The sequence below is a fragment of the Plodia interpunctella genome, chromosome 22 (assembly GCF_027563975.2).
Source record: "Plodia interpunctella isolate USDA-ARS_2022_Savannah chromosome 22, ilPloInte3.2, whole genome shotgun sequence".
NCBI classification, from domain to species: domain Eukaryota; kingdom Metazoa; phylum Arthropoda; class Insecta; order Lepidoptera; family Pyralidae; genus Plodia; species Plodia interpunctella.
The window spans coordinates 5,145,466-5,168,648 of NC_071315.1; the positions used below are offsets into that span (position 1 = coordinate 5,145,466).

The following is a 23,183-nucleotide window of genomic DNA, read 5'->3' on the forward strand; positions in this document are numbered from 1 at the left end:
TTTTATTATCATTATGATGTTTATTGTAAATAATTTTTTTTTCGACCTACATTACAATTGTGTAAATAAAATATTGACATATATTTATTTAACTAGCTGCCCCCCCTGGGCTTCGTTCCCGTGGGAATTTCGGAATAAAAAGTACCCTATGTGTATTATTCCAGGTTATATTCTACCCCATGTACCAGGTTTCATAACAATTCGTCCAGTAGATATTGCGTAAAAGCGTAACAAACATACACACATACATCCTCACACACTTTAGCATTTATATAATTCGTAGGACTGTATTTAGATATATATTATTTTGGTATAATAATAAAATATTTTGAAAATTGTAATTGCACTTATTTCTCTTAAAATTAAAACAACAAAAAAACGTTCAAAAAGATTTAACAATGATTCAAAATTTATCAATATAAAATCAATAAAATAATTCATTAACAAATTTTATCACGTTTCTGTAAAGCTCAGTTATTATGCCAAATAATATGGTTAGATACGAATATTAAAACGTGAAATACCTATATTATTTTTCGCAATAGCGATTACAACATCATAAATGTAGCAAAAAAGCTCTCAAAATTGTATAGAAGACCTACCACGAAACAGAACACGTAGCACGTCACTGCGTACACGATATGGAACAAAGAGTGCGTATGTGGACTCACTCTTTTTTCCATATCGTGTACGCATCGAAAAAGAGAGATGTTTTAGGTTTCATGGTAGCGAAATTGTTTTATAGACAGAAACCGACATAAGTAAACATTTATATATGTTCAATTGATTAATTAATTTCGTGTCCTCATAATTAGGGCCTTATAATACAAATTTCTATACACTCCAAATGACGAGTCGGGAGCTAAGGTCTGCAACTTTTGGAAAATAAAGTTAATTAAAACGATGTGATACTGTATCTGCACAATCACGTGTTTTATATATTGTGACAACCCTGGCTGCATTGTGAACGCTGGCGACCGTTTCGCCTATTATGAATCTCATTAAACTGTGACAATACAATAGCTAAGAAAAGTAAGGCCCATGAAAAAAATAAATATGTAGTTTGTACGAGTATATATAAAATAGAAAACGAATTAAAAGAACTACACTTTTTTTACTATTGTAACACCAAATAGAATAGTTAAGATTGGTTTAAACACTCAAGTGTTGCCATCGCCTCATGTATTTTCTTGTCTTTATTGGCAAACTGTATTGAAAGGAAGTTATGTCACCCCCCCTCCCGTTTAGACCCCCTCTTGCGCACTCCTATATTCGTAAACGCTGCCCCGTTCTAAGAACTCGCTGTACCGTTTGTTTGTCCGGTCGTCCGGACCGGCTGAACCCTGCGGGCCGTATCCGCCGCCGCTTGGGGAATTCATTATGTATTTGTCCTGCAAAAGGAATAACATTTTAGTGATGAAGCAGAGAAGAAAAATATTGAATGAGGTACTCGTGCCTTTTAACAGCGCTCGGCTTCGTCTCGCGCAAGAATCCTTTTTATTAAATAGTAGCATTTAATATAAATTTGCACACTTGATCATAATCCATACTAATATTATAAATAAGAAAATCTGTATCATACTTTCACGGCTAAACCGTTGGGCCAATTTTAAAGAAATTTGTAACAGATATAGAGGTCATCCTTATCTACCGCGGACGGAGCTGGGGGCAACAGCTAGTACTGTATAGACAAGTAATTCTTCTTCATAGTCGTATTACTCATGGCTGAGGGTCGTGGCTATTACGTGGAATGAAACACAGACAACAACTTTCTTGGCAATATTAATGGAGTGGTTTGTCAATACCTTCTCCATTTCACACACGAGTTAATAAGAATCAACCAGTGTGCAGGTTTCCTAACGATGTTTTCCTTCACCGGAAGCAAGTGGTGGACGATGAAAACTACTATACATGAGTCAGAATAGTATACAAACTCATGTGGCACGAGTAGGATTCGAACCTGGGACCTTTTGATCCACAGGCCCGCCTGTGGATCAAAAGGTCCCACGTCTTAACCATTACAACACCAACGCTTCGACAAGTAATTATTGATGTAGTAAATTGTTAATAATAATTAATCGGAATAAATAATGTCGGTTTTCGACATTGGAGCCGTCAAGAGTCGATCGCTTTCTCAAAAAGTTGGCGATACATCGGTTACCACGGATTGCCGGTGTTCATGGGCTGCGGTATTTGCTTACCATCAGGCAACACGCAAGCTCGTATGCCCACTGTTCAAAAAAGAGTATTTGGCTAGGTGTAGAGTAATAATTACCCCTGGATAAGCTTCGACTGACGCCTTTCCGCCCAGGTTGATGAGCCGTCCGTCTGTCCGGAGCAGAAGGTTCAAACCTCTCTCTCCAGGCTCGCCACCTATCAAACGATTTTATTTATTTTTGCGTGTTGCGTAAATTGATAGGTTTAGCAACATGATTTCGATTACGTCGTGTTAAATAATTCCTTTACTGAATCATATACTGCACCCTTTTAGTTTACTTCTTTCCACCAAAAAGTGGTTATTATGTTTATAACGCCGACGTAGTCTAATATTCGACTGCAATGTTTCCTGAATAAATTGAATTATAAAAAATGACAACTCTGTAAGACAAGCGAAAGAAGGTATATATCTTGCAAAACTCGGTAACAGACATACATCTGAACAGGTGAAACTAAACAAAATATAGTGAATAGAAAAAGAAATATTGGACTGCACAGATTAAAATAAAAAACTAACCATTCATGCCGTAGGGACAAAACGCCCGTCTTTCAGTCAGCACGGACAATTTGACCGCGCGACGGAACACGAGCTCGCGCCGGACGCCGTCGCCGCCGCACCAGCGACCTACAACGTAAACCTCTACTATTCTTCTGCGCTCCTGGTACCTCTCCAATCTGAGCGTGTTAATCTCAATAATTTACGGCCGCGACGCGCCAAAGCCCTGGTGGAGCAATATTTTTAAAATTGTCTCTTTCATCTGAGCGATTTACCGGTTTCTTCCTCAGCCGTTGAGCGATGAAGCCCAGGGTCCGCTTTCCTACTTTTTCGTCTCCACTTCGTACGAATATCAGCTTGACCTTGACGACACGAAGCCAGCATTTTTAGATCAAAACAACCTCTTCGAAAAACCGAAATGGCAAAAAATGCCCGAACGACAGAGGCAGCTGAAATTAAGCGCGATTGAGTGATCTTTTTTGTCTATAAAATCCCTGTGACTCTGATAAACTTAAGCGCTCCTATTAATTTAATCCAAAACCACTTGCTGCTCCCCATACATACTTCTTCTTCGTCTTCTTCACCTGCGCTTTGAAATCGGCAGTAGACTTAATTTTAAGTAAATGTTTGACGTCAATAAGTGTTATATATCATAAGAATTTTAAATTTTCATACAGAATGGGAAGATTTTGCCTCATTATATTTACCATTGCCTCCAGAGCCTTCCCTCAAATGAAAGGCAGTAACGAGCATGGGATATCTCCTCTCGACAATTTCCACGTCAGTGATTCTCGTGTTGGTCATGTGAGTGTGGACGCCGCCTGCGCCGTGCCATCCGGGACCCTGAAACATAATTTCATAATAAACTTCAACACAATCAAATATGTTTTTGCATACACACGCGCACACTAACGCCGCCGCCTATTTTTATCAGTTTATTTTAATTACTACGTTAAGTTTTAACAAGAACCGATATCCATGCTAATATTATAAATGCGAAAGTCTGTCGGTTCGTTTTTACGGCTAAACCGCTGGACCTATTGAGATAAAATTTTGAATGAACGTAGTTAAACACCCCCGTTCTACAACCCCCAAAAGACTATAGTGAGGGGTGAAAGTACATATGAAAATGATATCTGTTCCACTTTCACAGATAAATTCGCCTGAAGCCGCGGGCAAAATCTAATAGTTGATATAACTGAAAAGAAGAAATTACCTACTTTCTAATAAAATGTTTTATATAATGTAGCATATAAGTTTATCGGTTCCTGAAATAGTCGATAAATCTAAAGAAACAAAAAGTTCTGAGAAGCAAAACTGCACATTACCGCTCCACTGCCGCCGGCGACCGTCTCGTAATATCCCCAGCTGTCTTCGCCGAGGGTCAGGTTGTTCATGCAGCCTTGAGACGCTGCGCACACCTGGATAATTGTGAGGATTTTAATAGTATGCCTTCTTCTCTAGTTCTTTTCGAATGTGTTTATTACGAATACTGAATTATAATTTTATTATTCACCTAAAGGCATCTGACATGACTTTTACGACTACCTACTGCGTCTAGTGGCCAGTAATCGCATACATAAAGAATATTTTTATCTATATTTAACAATAGGAAACTTAAACTTCGGAACTGATACGAACAGCGCCCTTTATAAAAATTAACTTTTCACCCAACTTCAAATCTTCGTATATGTATATTCCAGATTTTATTGTTACAGTCTATAAATTATCACAATGATCTTAAATATATCCATTTTACCTAGAGTATATAAACATGTCAATATTTTTTTAACATTTTCTGACCTCATCATAAATTCTATTTTTCAATAAAACTATTTTGTATGTACTCACTTGGAACGCTTTCAAAACAACATCAACGATTCTCTGCGAAGTGAGCACGTTGCCGCCCACCACGGCCGCGCCCTCTGACGGGTCCAGGATGGAACCAGAGGGAATCACCACCGACACTGGATTCAGGCAGCCCTGGAGGTTAAATTTGATCAACAATGTATATAAAAAATCAAATTCAAAATTCTTCATTCAACTTACTTCCGACAACTATATAAAAAATCAAATTCGAAACTCGTTGTTCAGCTTAGGATGATTGATGTAAATGCTTGATGAGAATGAAAAATTCTTCTGCACGTAGGTTCTATATACACCATAAATTTTTAATTATGCCAAAAAATTAAATGGGGGCTATCAGTACCTATTACTGATAATATGTGCTTGTATAGTACTGACTATTTGATGATTAAGTTGTTGTAGTGACTTCAAAAATTTACTCAAAACTAAGTCGACATCAAAAGCGCAGGTGAAGAACCAGCGGTGCAAATGGTAAACAATAAATTTGTAATAAAATATATGAGATGTGTGTTTACACACGCGCACACTAACGCCGCCGCCTATTTTTATCAATTTATTTTAATTACTACGTTAAGTTTTAACAAGAACCGATATCCATGCTAATATTATAAATGCGAAAGTCTGTCGGTTCGTTTTTACGGCTAAACCACTGGACCTATTAAGATAAAATTTGGAATGAACGTAGTTAAACACCCCCGTTCTAACATATGCTACTGTTTTTACCAAAAATCAACCCCCAAAAGACTTTTAATTATGCCAAAAAATTAAATGGGGGCTATCAGTACCTATTACTGATAATATGTGTTTGTCTAGTACTGACTATATGATGATGATTAAGTTGTTGTAGTGACTTCAAAAATTTACTCAAAACTAAGTCGACATCAAAAGCGCAGGTGAAGAACCAGCGGTGCAAATGGTAAACAATAAATTTGTAATAAAATATATGAGATGTGTGTTTAAATGTTGTACAATAGATACCATATTATAATAATTCACTAGAATGTGAAATGTAACACCATTTTTTTGGAAGTTTGATGACTCTAATTCATTTTTGCTGCTACTCATCCGCGCAGTCGACTCAGTCTAACTAGGATCCCGAGCACACCTAGTTTTATCGATATTCCGCCATTTTACCTGGTTGAGAGGCACGTCATGTCCGACCATACACCGCAAACAGTATATAAGCGCTGATAGAGTGATGGCTCTAGGCGCATTCAGATTCCCCCACACTTCCACTCCTGTTCCCCTGAGAAAATTTCCTACTATTATTATAAATGCGAAAGTTTGCGAGGAAAGTAACTTATTTACACCCATACCTATGTGTAAATAAGTTACTTTTTTAAGCATTATCTCCTGAACGAACTGTTATGAAATTTGGTACACGGGTAGAATATAACCTGGAATAACACATAGGGTACTTTTTATCCCGAAATTCCCACGGGAGCGAAACCCCGGGCGCAGCTAGTATTCAATTTGAGTCTGTTCCACTTTCACGGCTAAACCGCTGGACCGATTTTGATGAAATTTGGTATGCATGAAGTTAAAGACAAAACATTCAAACAAAGGCTATTTATATTTTCAAAAATCAACCCCCAAAGAACAATAAGGGGGGTGAAAATAAACGCAGGCGTAGCCGCAGAAAAAAGCTAGTATATTATAAACTCACGTAAAATCACACAGAGCACTGCCGTTATCCTTATCCAAAGTCACAGTAAGTTGTATCGGAGTACCGTTGTCCATATACTCTGTGGCTTTTAGCACAGTCGATCCTGTTTTAGCCAAGGCGTTCTTGGCTATTTCCTGAAAATGTTACCAATCTTAAAATATAATATTTATATATATATATATATATATATATATATATATATATATATATATATATGTATATATATATATATATATATATATATATATATATATATATATATATATATATATATATATATATATATATATATATATATATATATATATATATATTATATTTTATATTCTTATTATATATATATATATATATATATATATATATATATATATATATATTATATTTTATATTCTTATTATATATATATATATATATATATATATATATATATATATATATATATATATATATATATAAGAACTGAATGACATATCAACGCACAGCTCAAACTGGTTAGTCTAGAAACTTTTAGAAACATAATATATGTATATATATAAATATAAAATAAATATATAAGTACAATCAGATTGAGTTAGCCCCAAAGTAAGTTCGAAACTTGTGTTATGGGATACCAACTCAGTGATACTATATTTTATAATAAACACATATAGATAAACATCCAAGACTCAGGTCAATCTGAAAAAGATCATTTTCCACGTCGACCTGACCGGGGATCGAACCCGGGACCTCCAGTGTGAATAATAGATAAATTAATTATATACACCATATTTTTTTAATTATGCTAACAAAATTAAAGGCTTAATATTAAAGACCCTATTAATAGATTTAAGTAATCAAAATATAATCGTTTCTCACCAAACTTATTGACGTTCGCGTTTATCCCAAAATATCAATGAATTTATGAACATAGTTTGAAACTCCAATTATTCCAATTCATAGTTTATAGTGTTCTCTCGCTCACGCGTGCAATGACCCTGGCATAGGCAAAAAATAAATAAATAAAAAAGAATTGCCTGAATTTATCAATGAAAATAGTCTTTGTCGAAGCGCTGCACTGAACCTACCTTTACTATGAAGCGTAGTAGTCAGGTAACACGCTCTAAGTATTATAACCAATTATTATAGATGTTTTGGATAAATTTTGGATTTCGATTTTTTATGTTTTGACTATGCACATTTTATCAGTAATAGGTACTGATAGCCCCATTTAATTTTTTGGCATAATTAAAAATGTATGGTGTATATAGAACCTACGTGCAGAAGAAGAATTTTTCATTCTGAAACTAGATGACGTAACAAAACAATCTCAATTTATATATAACCTTGAGCATATCCCTGACGGCCAGCTCTGCGTTCCGCTGTATGTGCGACATGTACGCCTGAACCACGTCCAATCCGTATTGGTCAATCAGCTCGCCCACTAGTTGGATACCCTGGAGAATATGATTATTTATTTCAACTTTATTGCACAACAAGTTTATTTGTTAGACAAATTACGGTGCCACGTACACAGACATACAGATACACTTATCGGTCAAAACACTGATGACCTCCAACGCAAAGAGAGGTGTTACCTCTTTTTGCGTTGGAGGTTAAAAATACAATCAGATCATGAAGTCGCTTTTAGATGTTTAGAAAAGAATTGTGATTAAAAGTCCTTTATTTAGATGTCTACTTTACGAACCGGTGCAAATGCGTCTATTGTGTCACGATTCTGCGCAATCGACGGGTTTAAATGATGACCGATAGGCTAGTTGACAATATTTTATTTTGATGAATATTAATAGAAACACCAGTGAAAATATTACTGTCACAATGACAATGCTTTCAAAGATATAACAAAAATAAAATCACACATTTTTGGACTCGTCCAAACACTCAATACTAAATGACGCGAACAAGTGACGTCACAACTTGTTAAAATATTGGCAAAGAAAGATATGTTTGTTCGACAGCTACATTAAATATTACGCTTATGATGATGACTTCATAATAAAATTTGTTACAAAATTTTTGTTTTTTTACGATGGTTCAGTTTGTTTTTATGATTTCATACTTTTTGAAAATGGACTTTCCAACCAACTTTAAATCTTGATCCAGCTGCATTGTTACAGTCTATGAATTATCATAATGATCCGAAATACTATTTTACATATATTTTTTACTATTCTCTGACGTTGTCAACTATCCTATCGATTTTTTATTATCCTATTGCGTCCCACTGCTGGGCAAAGGGCTCCCCTTTCCGCCTTCACATTTCCCGATCCAATGCGGTTTCCCGCCATTCTACCAAGTAGAGTTGGATGTCATATTTATTACATATTAAGTACATATTTGACGATAGCCTGAATGTCTTTAATTGCTCAACCTCATCAAGGATTGATAGTCATAATTATATTTTTAATAAAATTTGATTAGTTAATTTAAAATCTATGATGAACGTTGTGTCATTGGTGTTTACATTAGAACTTAATTTTATGTGCTTTGTGTCGAATGTTGTATGTAAATACTGTTGGTGTACCTTAATAAATTAAAAATTGAATTCAAAAATTCTTTATTTTTCTCCACAATCTATAAATACATTAACAAAGTAAACAATATGTTGCAAATTACATTTAAGATTGTGAGAGACTGCTGCCTAAACTAAGCAGAGCTTGTATCTCAGTACACCAGCCTCTCCCCACTTGGTGTACATAGTGTCATATTGTTATTAAAAAGTAAAAGTATAAAGATATATAAGCAAAAAGCAACGAAAATAAATAAATAAATAGATGATTAAAATCGAATTTAATTATATAAAAATTAAAAATAGTATTTGGATATTTAAATACCTAGATATAGGTATGCCTATTTAAGCCAGTCAAGTAGCGAATATTAATCATCAATCAACTTACCCTCTGATTGGCTGCCACTTGAGCCTTCAGGTCAGACAAATTGTCCGCCAGATTCCTTGTCCCGGAGCACCCTGGCTCCTTGGCTGGTCTCATCAGCTCTGAAATCATATCGTTTGCTATAATATTTTTTTTTTTATATAGGCCGCCTGCCTGACGCCATTCCAAAGGAGGAATGGCGTCAGGCAGGCGGCCGGTTGTAAAAACACAGCCGAATCTTCAAAATTTGAAGGCCTTGTTACGCTGACCTGGGGTTTCGCGGCTTCACAACCCCGAACGCAACCTAAATATAACATGCAGAGTTGAGATAGAAAGTATAGTCCTAAACTCGCCCGACTGTAGCATGCAATTTGCATCAGGGCCATTTTTTTAAATAATATAGTGGGCAAACGATGTTACTGGTTGTCTGTAGGTAAGCAAACACCGCAGCCCATGGACACCGGTAACCCGATACGGGTCACCGATGCGTTGTTAATTTTTTGACAAAGCGATAGACATTATTCATGAAGAACCCAATGTCGAAACTATATACTTACCAGCTGTAAGCTCTTCCTCATTAAACTTCCCGCCATCAACCAAAAGCATGCTTTTGAACGCCGCCCCTTCTTGGGCCAGCGTGACCGAATGCGGGGGCATTGACCCCGGGGTCAGACCCCCTATGTCGGCGTGGTGCCCGCGTGAAGCAACAAAGAATATCGGACGGGGATGAGATCTGAAAGTATGTTAATTTGTTTTAATATATCTGTATGTTTACGTTAAGATATTTATCCATACTAATATAAATGCGAAAGTCTGTCTTTCTATATGTTTCGCTTTAGCGACTAAACCGCTGTACCGCTTTTAATGAAATTTGGTATGCATGTAGTTAAAGACCCCTATTCAAACATAGGTTACGTATTCAAACATAGGCTTTGAACGGGGATCCACACCGGTGCAACGATTAAGCCGTGAAAGCGGGACAGATAGACAGACACTTAGTATGAATAATTTTTATTTGCAAGATTTACATAGATCTTAAGTCAACTGTAACCAACCAGCACGCAGCCGCGCAAATATTAATAATAAATAATTAATTAATTTAAAACAATAGTATAGCAATAAAATATTTATATAAGTTCAATGTTTATAGCTCATATACTCTTTAATACTATAATTCTTTTTCCATTCAAACATTCCGTCAATGTTTTTATGGATTGGTTTATCGAAAACTCACTTGTGGAATACTGGCGTGATGACGGTGAGGTCAGGTAGATGTGAGCCGCCAGCTTTCGGGTGGTTAGCTAGCAGCACATCGCCGGGCTTCAGCGAATCGCCGCGTACTTTCATCTTTAATAATTTTTAATAAGTATCTATTTAATTTTGATGATATTACAGTTGCGTAGCTCACAGCCAGACTGGATTATTTGCGGAGTGATTTGGGGGATGCAGTTTATAAATAAATAAATAAATATAAATATATATATACACAAAAAGGTTCGCGCTAAGTACCATTGATAATGTAAACAATTTATAAACAAAAAAGTCTAGAATTATTGTGCATCCATTACCTGATATTGTACAGTTTCTTGCATAGCCCCCAGATGTACCGGTATGTGAGGAGCGTTGGATACTAGACCGCCATCAGGACCAAATAATGCGCAAGAGAAATCTAGCCGCTCTTTTATATTCACTGATATTGATGTGCGCTGTAACACCCTGAAAGATAACTTTATATAAATTAAATACGGCGCGACTCCGACGGTGTCATCTCAAAAGTCATATGCATCCGATTTTGAAATCTTCAACTGCGCGTTCTAGACTTGTCTGTTCGAACGTGATTGGACCATCTGTCCGTAGTGTTGTCTTGTGTATGCGGTTTGTATTGTCGCAACGTCTACGGTGTTGCGCATGAGCGAATGAGCAAATTACTAAAATATTCTCGAGTTGGTTTAAATTTTGTATGGCATTCTTGTTAGCGGTAACACACCGCGTGTGTGCGTGTTTTTTTGCTGACTTTAAAATTAAATAGGGAAAAGTAGTACTTTGGGCTCCGACGCTCTACGGCTGTGATTAAAGGACTAGGAGAACAAAAACACAAAGAAAACTAAACACAACGAGGTAACGCAGCCAAATGAGACAGACAAATGAACGAGACAGATGTAGACCTCCGTACAATCTCCCAGCCTATCTTATACAAAAAGGTAAGATTGGCGTTGTAAGTAAAAAGTATTAGCGCTTCTTCTGCATTGGGTTCTTCTGCTTCCCGTTTCTTATCGTTTATTTCTAATACGCGTGTCTCCTTTTTGTATGGGCAAAACAAAATATATGTATGCCAGATGAAAGAGATAAACTGACCTTCCCATCTGCTCTGCTATAGACATGAATCTATGAGAGAATATGCTCAATTGTATAGAGTCCAATTCAGCTGTCACAGTCTTAGGTCGTCCGGAACCCACTGTGATACGTATGTCGCCATATTTTGTTATGTCCGCGCGACAATCTGGAACACAAATAGAATTTTTATACAATTAAGTTTAAGGTAATACATAACTACGCACTAGCGCCACCGTCACATTTTTACCAATTTTTGTTTTTTGCGAAAATTAAACACAAATATCTTTCCAAATTTTTCTACACTACATAAAGGAATTTGTTGCAAGTATTATAGTTTTCCATTACACAATGTAGTCATAGTGTACTAAACCTAAAACGGTGGCCACCAAAATATTCATAGCAAAAATCTTCATTCAGAAGCAGTGGTGGTGTAATGGTTAAGACCGCCTGTGGATCGAAAGGTCCCAGGTTCCAATCCTACTCGGTGCACATGAGTTTGTATACCAATCTTCTCATGTATAGTAGTTTTCATCGACAATCACTTGCTTCCGGTGAAGGAAAACATCGTGAGGAAACCACTGGTTGATTATTAACTTGTGTGTGAAATGGAGAAGGCAATGGCAAACCACTCCATTACTAATGCCAAAAAAGTTGTTATGTGTGTTTAATTCCACGTAATGACCACGACCCTCAGGAATACGACTATAAAGAAGAAGAAAAATCTTCATAGCAAAATCTTCATAACAACAAACTACTAGCATGTTATGGTCACAGCTAAGAAGCCATTGAAACAGAAAAAGAAACCAATTTAAACAGTATATCATTGAACCATTGAAGCATTGAAGCAGTCTTCATGCCAAAACGCGGTTAATATATAAGTCTGCGCCAGAAAGGCTTACCATTATTTTTATATATGTATTTTATTTCAATACTATACGAAAGTACTTTAAATTCATGGTCAAAAATATATAATTATATCAATATTATTTACCTTTTTAAGTACCTAAAGAAACGGAACATAAATTAAATATATACCTGGTTCCACTAGCACCGTCGACAAGCTATCCATTATGACAGCTGGACCGTGTACCTCCTGCTCTGGGAGTAGCTTGTCTAGCATATACACTGCTGTGTCTTGGTACCCGCCTTCAAAGTACACTTTCACACTCTAAAAAAGAAAAAAAAACATCTACATAAATAAATAATATTAGGACAAATCACACAGATTGAGCTAACCCCTAAGTAAGTTCGAGACTTGTGTTATGGGATACTAACTCAACGATACTATATTTTATAACAAATACATACATGGATAAACATCCAAGACCCGGGCCAATCAGAAAAAGATCATTTCGATCATGACCCGATCCGGGATCGGTTCAGAGGCTTTACCACTGCGCCACCGAGCTACCGAGGTCGTCAAATCGAGAAGGTAAAATTCGAGTAAAACGCTACTGGCTATACTAATTCTGAATGTAACCTATCACGCGAAGGTGAGAGAGAAATGTATAATATTACCATTTCAGGTTTTGGAACCACTCCTTTCCCGCTAGGTGGCGCCACTTCAGCTGGCACGGAACTCTTGCCAATACCGCGCACGCGAACGTCGTCAACTATGACGTCACGCTCTGCAAGCGTGAACCCGAATTCGTTTTGATATCTGTAAATTAGACATCATCAACCGCCTACCCTTACACACTTAATGTGAGTTCGGTAAATTTGATTTGTTTGCATTATCCTAACTAATAAATGCGAAAGTAAGTTTGTTTGTTCCACTTCACGCTCTATCTACTCAACCAATCTTCTTTAAATTTTGCATACATGTAGTTTGAAGTATGGAGAAGGACATAGGGTACTTTCATCTCGAAAAATTAACGCGGGCGAAGCCGCAGGCAAAAGATAAACTGTAAATAAATAACACAAACAAATTAACATTGCCATTGAAAGTAATTAAGCAAAGGACACGCGGACAGGTAAATCAATTTGTAGTTGTTATATACAATTATACATAGCTAAGGAGGCTTTAGAACTACAATTTGGCCGATTTACCGCTACCTACCGAAAAAAAGGTAATTTATGTAATTATGTAACCATAACATATGCAAGTATGTTGTAACATATTTACATTTATAAATAAAGGTGAGTATGTTCATTACCTCTTCATGCTTTATCTACTCAAACAATCTTCTTGAAATTTTGCACACATATAGTTTGAAGTACGGAGAAGGACACAGGGTACCTTTCATTCCAAAACATGACTGCTTCCTTTATAAAATCATGCGGGCGAAGCCGCGGGCAATAGCTAGTCACATAATAAATGACAAAGAAGAGCTGACCTGTTAACAAAAGCATTGTAAAAGTCGCCATGTGCAGTCGCATGTTTCGAGTCCCCCGGTGTGGGAGAGACCATGAGGGCACAGTCAGTGCCAGCGTATCGGAGATGTAGATAAGGCTCCACTTCGATTTGGGAGTCGGAGAAACCCTGGACCAAAGAGTTCTTTTTTAACCCCCGACGCAAAAAGAGGGGTGCTACAAGTTTAACGTGTCTAACGGATGAACCGATTTTGTTTTATTTTTTATTTTTTTGTCTCATAGATAATTTTATCCCGAGTGTTCTTAGCCGTGTTTCATGAAAATCTGTTCAGCCGTTCAATAGTTATAGCGAAATGAATATTGAAAGGGTTTTTTTTACTTTGTCTAACAAATAAACTTGTTATAAAATTACGATTTTTACACAGATATGTGAACACTACAGTAATGTTTTTATATCTGTGGATTTTTGTTTGTTCGTTTATATCTTGTACATACATATGTTTTAACATATGTATAAGACCTACATTTGTTAATTAACGTCTTTGGAAAAAAGGCCGCGGTGAAGTTTGTTGCGCCCCTTCTTCTTCTTCTTTGGAATTCGGCGACTTAGTTTATGTAATTTATTTTTATGTCAATAAGTGATATATCATCTTAAATTGAATAAAGAAATTTTAATTTGTACAAAAAAAAATTAAAATATATAGCATATTTAACATTTTGGCGGACTTATAGATACTATCGATTGCACTATAAATATCACTATAAATATCCAAGGTCAACATATTATCAACTAAGATTTAACCTAAAAAGTATTCATAAAAAGTTATTTCTTTGAAAAGGAAATGATGAAATAGTAAATGTCAGTCATTTGTTATAACTGTTTTTTGACGTATAATGATTTGGCATAATATCATTTCACCAAAAAAGGCTCGGCCGAGGACAAGACAACGCGTTGCACTCCGGGAGTGCCGGCAGAAGTGCAAACTTGAATATTAACGTTGTGCATTGTCGACGACTTACGAATTTTCGATCAGAGTCACGTGTCCTGACGCGAGTTAAACATTTGTTACCCATCGCAAAAAGTGCACAACGCCGCTAAAGAAGTTATCACTTCAAAAATACATTTTATCAAACTCTTTTTTTTTAATCAAGTGTTGTTATTTATGATGACAACAATCTAATTCTAGATTGTTGATGTTTCATAATAACTCTGTGTACCTGTGAACGCAATTTGTCCCTGCAAACGGCCGCCAAAACGTCCAGCTGTGTGTCCAATTGGTCGAAGTGTTTAGGGCAGTACACCAACGCGCACGGGTGCTGCGCCTCGTGCACCACGTGCGCAAGCGCCATGCCGTATGCTGACAATATACCTGAGGCCGGAGTTTGGGGTAGATGATAACGACAAAAATTGGATTTGTTATATATGTCACAAATGCTTTTTAACTTATTTTTGAAAATAACAATAAGATGTAAAAAATCTGGAATCTAGCGGGAATTGAACCCGTGCTCCTGTCTATCCGGGACAGTGCTCTAAACCACTGAGCTATGACTGTTCAGCTGAATTAATTCCGCTCGATTCCAGAATTTTTTCATTTCATTATTATTTAAAAAAAAAGACAAAGAATTGTCCAAAACATGTATGCTCGATAAAATGATAAAATGGATATATTTAAGACTAGCTTTTGCCCGCTAATTTTATCGTCCTTTTTGAATGACGTAAATTTAATTCTTAGTACAATTTTCAAACCTTAGCGATTTCACTATGCTAAGTTAATTAATGTTTTGTAAGATCTTATATAAGATAATTAGAGGTTCGTCCCGGCTTCGATTGGGTAAAACCGTAATAAAAAGTAGCCTATGTTACTCCTAAAGATTTTACCTATTTCTATACTAAATTTCACCAAAATTTGCCTAGTAGCTTTTTATTGCATTTATTAATTGCAGACACAAGAATTTTCTCTTTATAATATTAGTATGGATTATTATTATAGAATGGATAATACATAAGAAATAGACCGGCATATTTGTGCAGGAGCACAGTGGAGACGGCGAGCTGGCGCGCCACGGCGCAGGCGTGCTGTCCGCCCGCGCCGCCGAAGCTCGCCAGCGCGTGGCGCGAGGCGTCGTGCCCCCTCGCCGTCGTCAATGCCCTAAAAAGATGACCAGCCATTTTCAGGGTTCCGTAACCGAACGGCGAAAAACTAAATGGAAACGGAGGTTCCCAAATCCATTTTTTTTTTCAAAGTCAATCGTTCCAAAGATAGAACTTTCAAAGTGCTAAAATGTGTGTGTGTGTCCCACTAACTTATACACTACCAGATTGAAATATCTGTATTACTGGCCGAGGAGGAGTCCCATTTCGGGTACATAGCTTAACTAAACATATGTATTTTATTATTCTTTGTATCTAAGATAAATTTACACGGGCGCAGCCTCGGGCTAAAGCTACTTTATCAAATTATTAAGTACCTGATAGGTCTGCACATAGCTTCGTTTGCCACGTTAAGGAAACCCATTGCCACTTCTTCCATGGTCATCTAGAAAACACGTTAGGAATAAATTTAAATTTAATTTTATAGAAATAATTTTACATCTTGAAAATTGTAACTACCAGATAGTTATCAAACCAAAGTTACGAGGGTTCAAAAATACGACGAAACTTTTCGAGAAAAGGTAGGTAGGTGCTTGCGCTTCCCTTGGCTCCGTTTTGGCGGGGGCACGGGAGTGAGTGAGATATAAAAAAATTAAAGAAAAAATTTACACATATCTAACTAGATAGATGTGAAACTTCACATATCTAACTGTCAAATGGTAATTAAATAAAATAAATTAAAAGGAAAATATTTACCTCTTTCCCACCATTTTGCTTCAAGAAACAATTGATTTCATTGGTCATTTTCTTAAAAGCAACTATGGTGGCGTCTTTGTCTAAAGGCTCGTTTTCTTTGGGTCCGAAGATTTTCGGGAAATATTCCGGGAGTAAACGTCCTGAAATTAATAAAAAATAAGTATTACTTACTGGATTGTACCTGCATTGCACAATTAATAGATTGTAATATAGACAGAGAAAGCTATAGACCCAGTCATATCTTCCATTTCGATCATACAAGAAAGAGATGTACGTATTAGAAATGCATGAGAAGAAACGAGACAGAACAAGCAGACAGACATTTTTTATCTGTCATCACGGGCCTGGCTCAATTTACCAATTTGTATTAGATTAGCCGGACTAGGCCGGGAAGTTGTATGAAAATCTGCTATCTCATTTGGTTATACTAATCAGTCTGTATGAATTTCTTGGTCTTTGGATTGCAAGGATTTAGTAAGTACTTCGTACAACGGAGTACCTACTAATAACATGGTTCAATCAATATAGACCGTGTTATCAAATTTTCTAGACCACTTGTTAGCCTCTGATGCGATTTTGAAACTCTCAAACCAAAGTGTATATCTATCTTGTAGTTTGTACGGTCAGTCGACCGTACAAACTACAGGATACACTTTGGTTATATATTGGATAGCATTGGCACATAACTCACCGAGTACCAGGTTAGCATCAGTGACAGCAAGTGGTCCGCCCTTCCTGTAACACACGGGGCCGGGGTTGGCGCCCGCAGACTCCGGCCCGACTACCAGGAGACCAGAACGGAAGAAGAGCATCGATCCACCGCCGGCTGCTACAGTGTTAATATCTGTGGGAAGAATTGAGTTTTCTTAATTATTATAACTGGCATACAGCAAACATTATGTTGTATGTTACTATGTTTTATGAATGTATGTGTTTAGTTTCGATGTCAATTTATTGAAAAGCATTACATTTTTTGACATTTAGGTATGTAGGGTATGTAAACCGATAGGGGTGCTCGCAGTTAATAAAACGTAAGAAGCCAATGTCAACTATATTTTAAGTCTCTTAAGTTTAAAATTTCTCATTCACGAAACTACTTTTTGTAATTAACTAGTTATGATGTTTAACAATGTTTTGCGCTTTGCTTTAACAATTAAAGCGCAATTAGTAATTATTAGTTTAATAAAAATTTTCCTTCTGGTATGACGTCTGCCAACCTGAGCATGTCAGAGCCTCACCTAACTGCGGAGCCTGTATAGTGACCCCCGCAGTGGTAGCCTCGTGCACGTGTTCCAACGCCCCCGCGTATCTGGACACGTCAGTAGAAGTGCCGCCCATGTCGAACCCTATCACTGGCAGGCCTGTCTCCTTCTGGTATGACGTCATCGCGTAGCCGACTACGCCGCCGGCCGGCCCGGATAATATGGCGCGAGAGCCGTTGAACCTAGAAAGAAAGAAAGAAAACATTTATTTGCCAAAAACATGAGTACAGTCAAAATGAATTAGACCTACACGTTTTACCGAATATAGGTATGCAAATATAATTAAATAAAGAGGAGCATGCTATCCACTACAAATCCAAAACAAAAAAATAATTATAATGTACTAAAATATAATTTCCAAAATTTAACATACGAGTAGATGAACTCTATAATTCACAATTTACAGAATAAATATAAGTTATAATTATATACGAGTATAACTAGGTATTCAAACATAAATATTATTAAAACTTCTCAACATATCAAAATCTTGCATTGGCATATTCGGACTACCAGGATCGCATAAAATGGAAATTGATAGTCAATACACTCGCTCTTATGCAATGAAGCAAAGCATATGAACAGTTTGTAAGTATTGATGAAACTAATTCGATACAATAAATCAATTTGTATTTGTGAAAAACACAGGAATCGAAAGTGGTCACTTAAAATGAAAATAGTGTCCGTAGGTCTAATTTGAAACTTACCAGGATAACATAAAACAAAAGAGTACTTACAAATTCATAGGCGTCAGTCCGCCGTCACTTTGCATGAACAGCACGTTAGCGTTCTTCAGTCCATCGGAGAATCCCGATGAGAAGCCACGTACGTATTCGCGTATGTGCGGAGTGAGGTATGCGTCGGCGCAGGCGGTGAAGCCACGTGGTACCATTCGTACCATTGAGGTAACCGTGTGCGACAGGGACACTTGTTTGAAACCTGAATTGAAAAAAAAATACAATTATATATTTAAGAATAGTGAATAAGGACAACTAGTTATGAAACTTATTTTTTTTTTTGTAACCAAAACAGTTACGAAAATAGACCAATAAAGTTGAATTTGGCTTGACATAATAAACTTTCATATAGGTCTTTCAAATAACTGCTTGATTCACTCACCTAAGTCTACAGCAATCTTGCCAATCATCACTTCATGGTCGGCGTACGTGTAGCTGTGCGCTAGCACTACCGCTATACTCTCTATCCCTTTTCGTCTCAACACGAGGAGATCCTGTCAAAAATATATCAATCTAATCTAATATTAAACCACAGTTTAAGGCGCTTAATACATTGTTCTAAAATTCTTCTGTAAAAATATTTATTTTTTTTCGCTATAAAAGAAATTGATAATAATACTGAGCGGAGACCAATTTGGCTTAATCTATCTGATACGTTTTTTGTGTACTTAATGTGATGTAAATTGTTTATAATTTATGGCAAACAACATTTTTTTTATTTCTTTCTTTAATAGTGGAGCTAGTGCAAGGGTAGAAAACGATTTAATGAGATTCAGTCTCGGTGCTCATCCTGGAATAGGTCCACTTCATGTCCTTTCAACAATATCGTAAAATGCGACACACCAAAAAAATATTATTACCTCCCTATTTTTTTATTACCTCCCTCACAGCATCTGCATCAAGCTCCTTCATAATTAACATCTTCTCCCCCGTGGTACCAGTGACTGAAGGCCATGTCTTCTTCATCTGACACCGATCTTCCAACGCTGGTATGACACGACAGTCCACTTCCACTACGTCGGTGTATAGGACGCTTGGACGTTTGATGTCCTGTAATGAAATAAATGTAGGTACAAAAAACCTTCATAGGTTTTTTATCTTACAACTATGAAAATCATCTTTTGTGAGAGCTTTTAACAGCTGTGACAGGTAATCATGACATTAGTTATAATTGAACAATTCAGCGGCTCAAAAACTGATCTATGTGCAAAATGTCTACTTTCAATTTTGCTATGGTAATATTCGTCCGAAGGACAAGATGTGGACCATTCTACCATTCTAAATACTTATTTAGCCAAGTTTAGATAAGTCTAAGTAGAAAACTATGGGTGCCTGACTTATGTAAAAATGTCATGTCAGGTGTCTTTAGGCGAATTGAATATATTTGACACCAGTGTCAAAGATTGTAGATGTCTGTGTAGGCCCTAACTTACCAACTCAAATATATGCGGCCTAGCCTGATTTCCGATGAACAATAAATCCTTGAATCCCTTATTGATGACGAGCGCCACCCTCGCACCCTTTCTCTCCAGCAGAGCATTGGTGGCCACAGTGGTGCCCATCCGTATTGATTCTATGAGTGACGTGTTCACTTTGCCATCTTTGTCCAACGCGTTGCCTGTTTCCTGAAAATAATGTTTTTTTTTTTTAAATATGTATATTTACTCTCTCTCGCCTGGGCGTTTTTCCGGGTCAATCTGAAAAAGATCATTTTCCATCTTGACCTGACTGGGAATCGAACACGGGACCTCCATTGCAGCAGTCCGGTATCATGATGACCAGATGTCCTCATGTTAGGCTTCAGAAGCTGTCACATCAAACTTTAATTCTCCAAGTAAAAATATACTTCATAATATATAGGAATCTGAATGCTAAAAATATTATCTCTCAGTTAATAATAAGAAACGTGTGGCATGTGGTGCTGCCCTACAATAGGACCACTCCATATCCACCCGTGGATATCGTACGAAGCGACTAAGACACGCAGACTTGCCTTAAAAAACCTATCCTTAAACGTGTCCTTATGGCTTGTCTATGTTATATTCTTTACAAATTTCATCATTGTTAATTCAGTGCTTCAGAAAAGCCCACATTAGGCAAGTATACATTACTATTTACATATGAAATACTATTTAAAATACCATGATCACATCACACAGATAAAAAATACAATTTCATTTATCAATACAAATACTTATACTTATCAGTATTTATACAATACAAATATACTTTTACCATCTACCTACTAGGTATACAAATAAAATGTAAGTCTTTATCATCTGTCTGTCATGCTTATTATAATGAAGATGATAGTCTACCTATCCTATTATAGATAAAGAACTGTGTATAACAAACAGTAGTTCAGTGTAAGAAATAAATACTGATAAGTATAAACCAATAGGCAATGTATATAGGTAGATAAATAGATAAATTATTCATTTGTCCTGTAATACTAAATTTAATAATACATTTATGGAACAGAGCACAAAAGGGCTACAGATTACCTAAACACAACACACTGGGGTAACAGCTGATATTCAGCTAATTATTTATTTTCCTTAAAAATCTAGTGTTCCTTACAAGGTTGACAAGTTCATTATGCCATAACTTTTACTTATGTGATAATTCTCATTTCTGTTCCAGCCATTAAGCTTAGATTTATAACGCTTATTATGATTTATTAATGCTAAAAGCATTATCATGCAGATAAAAGAAAAGAAAAAAAAACAACTTTTACCTTTTTTTATCTGTGTATTAAATTTTTAAGGGACAAATGACACTTGATTGAGCTAACTACAAAGTATGTTCGAGACTTGTGTTACAGTATACTAACTCAACAACACTATATAATTTTATTAAGATATATTTATATTGCAAACACATAATATAGATAAAAATTTAAGTCCCAAGGAAACAATCAATTTATCAATAATAAAACAAAATAAAACATAAATAATTGCAGTCTTTTTTTTTTAGTCTTTTTAAAATTCATTTATTAAAAATACAAATAATAAAAATTTTAATTTTTCAATTTCAATTTATCAATCAATCTTGACCTGACTGAGGAACTAAACCCAGAACCTGTGATGTAGCAATCTGCCTTGCCATGATCACCATTTGACTTTGTCAAAACTAGGCATGTTGGCTAAGTGCTCTGGTGTTTCAAATAGATATAGAAATATTTTATTTCAAGCATAAACATAGCAAAATATAGAGGCAAAAATCAAACTCACCTCTTGAAGAATTCTCCTTATAGCTTCCGTAGGAGCATCATCATAGTTCTGAGGGTCTACTGACAGTAACTTCATCACCCGGACCTTCCCGTTGGGGCAGCGAGCAAACACATCCGTGAAAGTGCCTCCTCGATCAATGGCAAACTGGAATCCTTTTGGTGGACTCATTTTTATTCTGTAATTTATTTTACATTAATTTTTCTCTAAGTTTTTATGAATTGATTGTAGCCAATAGAATTTTTTTATTATTATTATTTTCTGATCGGAGCTCAAGCACCAGACATAATAGATCCTTCCGACCAAATCTTTACCCAAATCCCTGAGACGTCTTGGGTTAATTAACTTATAATAATAAGTCGAGTCGAAGATGTCTTACTTACATAAAACCATATAACATTAAAGTTGAGAAAATATCTACACTAAGATGAACCTAACTACCTAAGCTAGATCAAAATTTAAATTAGAAAAAATAGAAATTAGTTGATAAAAGAACGAAAATAAATATTAGATAATAATCTTTATTATCATTATTCATCCAATCCTGGTTGAAAACCAGGCACTTCTACACTAAACGTAAATAAATTTCCTTGATGATTAGCTGGTATTAAATTAGTTATCATTGGGTATCATCTTAAAAATATTCCACTTTTGTGTTTTTGTCTCAGTTTTCATCTCACGCTTTCCACTTACCTGAATTGTGTTTAGAGATATTAGCAAATTGATAAATGTTGAGCGACAAGATAAAATTAAATAATCGTATAATTTATGAATCTATGAAATAAAATATACGTACTGTGCGTGTAGTGCCTATCGGTGATAAAAGTTTGTAATTGAATTGAAGTGATAAGAAAATTAACAGATAACATCTGTCATTTTCCAATGTTGTTCATACAAAAAATGTCCTAAACTGAACTTTATCGCATTAAAATAAAGTCGAAATAAAGAACACTAGGTACCGCCAACAGCACATCAACCTACACAAATTCGTTGCAAACTCGCCGCTATTACCGCGCACAGAGGTTCATGCAGGGTACTGTACCCATAAAAATAATGCTTTGTGGAAGCGTTTGTAACTTATTTTTTCTTGCTATTTTATTTTGCAAAATAAAATGTTTTTTTTTATTTCATAGAACTTATGCCAACATAATGTTCTGTGAGCAAAATATATATAGGTATAAAATATTTATATATAAAATTTAAAATTCAAAGGTAACTGACTGATCTACAGCCCAAACTTGGCATACTTATGATGTAGGCAGGCATCCCCTAAGAAATAATTTTCCGAAAATTCTATTTCTATTCTAAAGGGTTGAAATACGTCGTGGAAAATAAGATACATTG

The 23,183-nt window shown here is 36.0% G+C and overlaps 1 protein-coding gene across 3 annotated transcripts; it reads right to left on the reverse strand.

The window, feature by feature from the left end:
* Positions 1 to 22,762, reverse strand: LOC128680004 (uncharacterized protein). 3 transcript variants are annotated; one of them, XM_053762643.1, is made up of 29 exons: positions 22,636 to 22,762; positions 21,843 to 22,017; positions 20,043 to 20,234; positions 19,489 to 19,659; positions 18,992 to 19,103; positions 18,610 to 18,811; positions 17,849 to 18,054; positions 17,302 to 17,454; positions 16,611 to 16,750; positions 16,232 to 16,299; positions 15,779 to 15,912; positions 14,981 to 15,132; positions 13,786 to 13,931; positions 12,968 to 13,109; positions 12,485 to 12,617; positions 11,471 to 11,615; positions 10,684 to 10,831; positions 10,350 to 10,462; positions 9,673 to 9,848; positions 9,140 to 9,237; positions 7,568 to 7,678; positions 6,246 to 6,379; positions 5,714 to 5,825; positions 4,565 to 4,696; positions 4,042 to 4,134; positions 3,421 to 3,556; positions 2,735 to 2,842; positions 2,276 to 2,373; positions 1 to 1,391 (listed from the first exon to the last, which is right to left on the reverse strand). In XM_053762643.1, exons 2-29 carry the CDS (start codon positions 22,008 to 22,010, stop codon positions 1,245 to 1,247), a joined length of 3,870 nt encoding a protein of 1,289 aa, XP_053618618.1. In that variant the 5' UTR covers positions 22,011 to 22,017; positions 22,636 to 22,762; the 3' UTR covers positions 1 to 1,244. The 3 variants fall into 3 exon arrangements, with proteins under 3 accessions (XP_053618618.1, XP_053618617.1, XP_053618619.1); XM_053762642.1 differs by having other exon boundaries at positions 22,533 to 22,680; XM_053762644.1 differs by lacking the exons at positions 5,714 to 5,825; positions 6,246 to 6,379 and having other exon boundaries at positions 22,533 to 22,681.
* Between the last annotated feature and the right edge of the window lie 421 nt (positions 22,763 to 23,183).

Coding starts and splice junctions, on each gene's coding strand:
- LOC128680004 (XM_053762643.1), bottom strand. CDS start 22,010: ATGAGTCCACCAAAAGGATTCCAGTTTGCCATTGATCGAGGAGGCACT. Junction 20,235..21,842: donor TAAGGAGAATTCTTCAAGAG/GTGAGTTTGATT, acceptor CATTATTTTCAG/GAAACAGGCAACGCGTTGGA. Junction 3,557..4,041: donor TCGCCGGCGGCAGTGGAGCG/GTAATGTGCAGT, acceptor ATTATGTTTCAG/GGTCCCGGATGGCACGGCGC.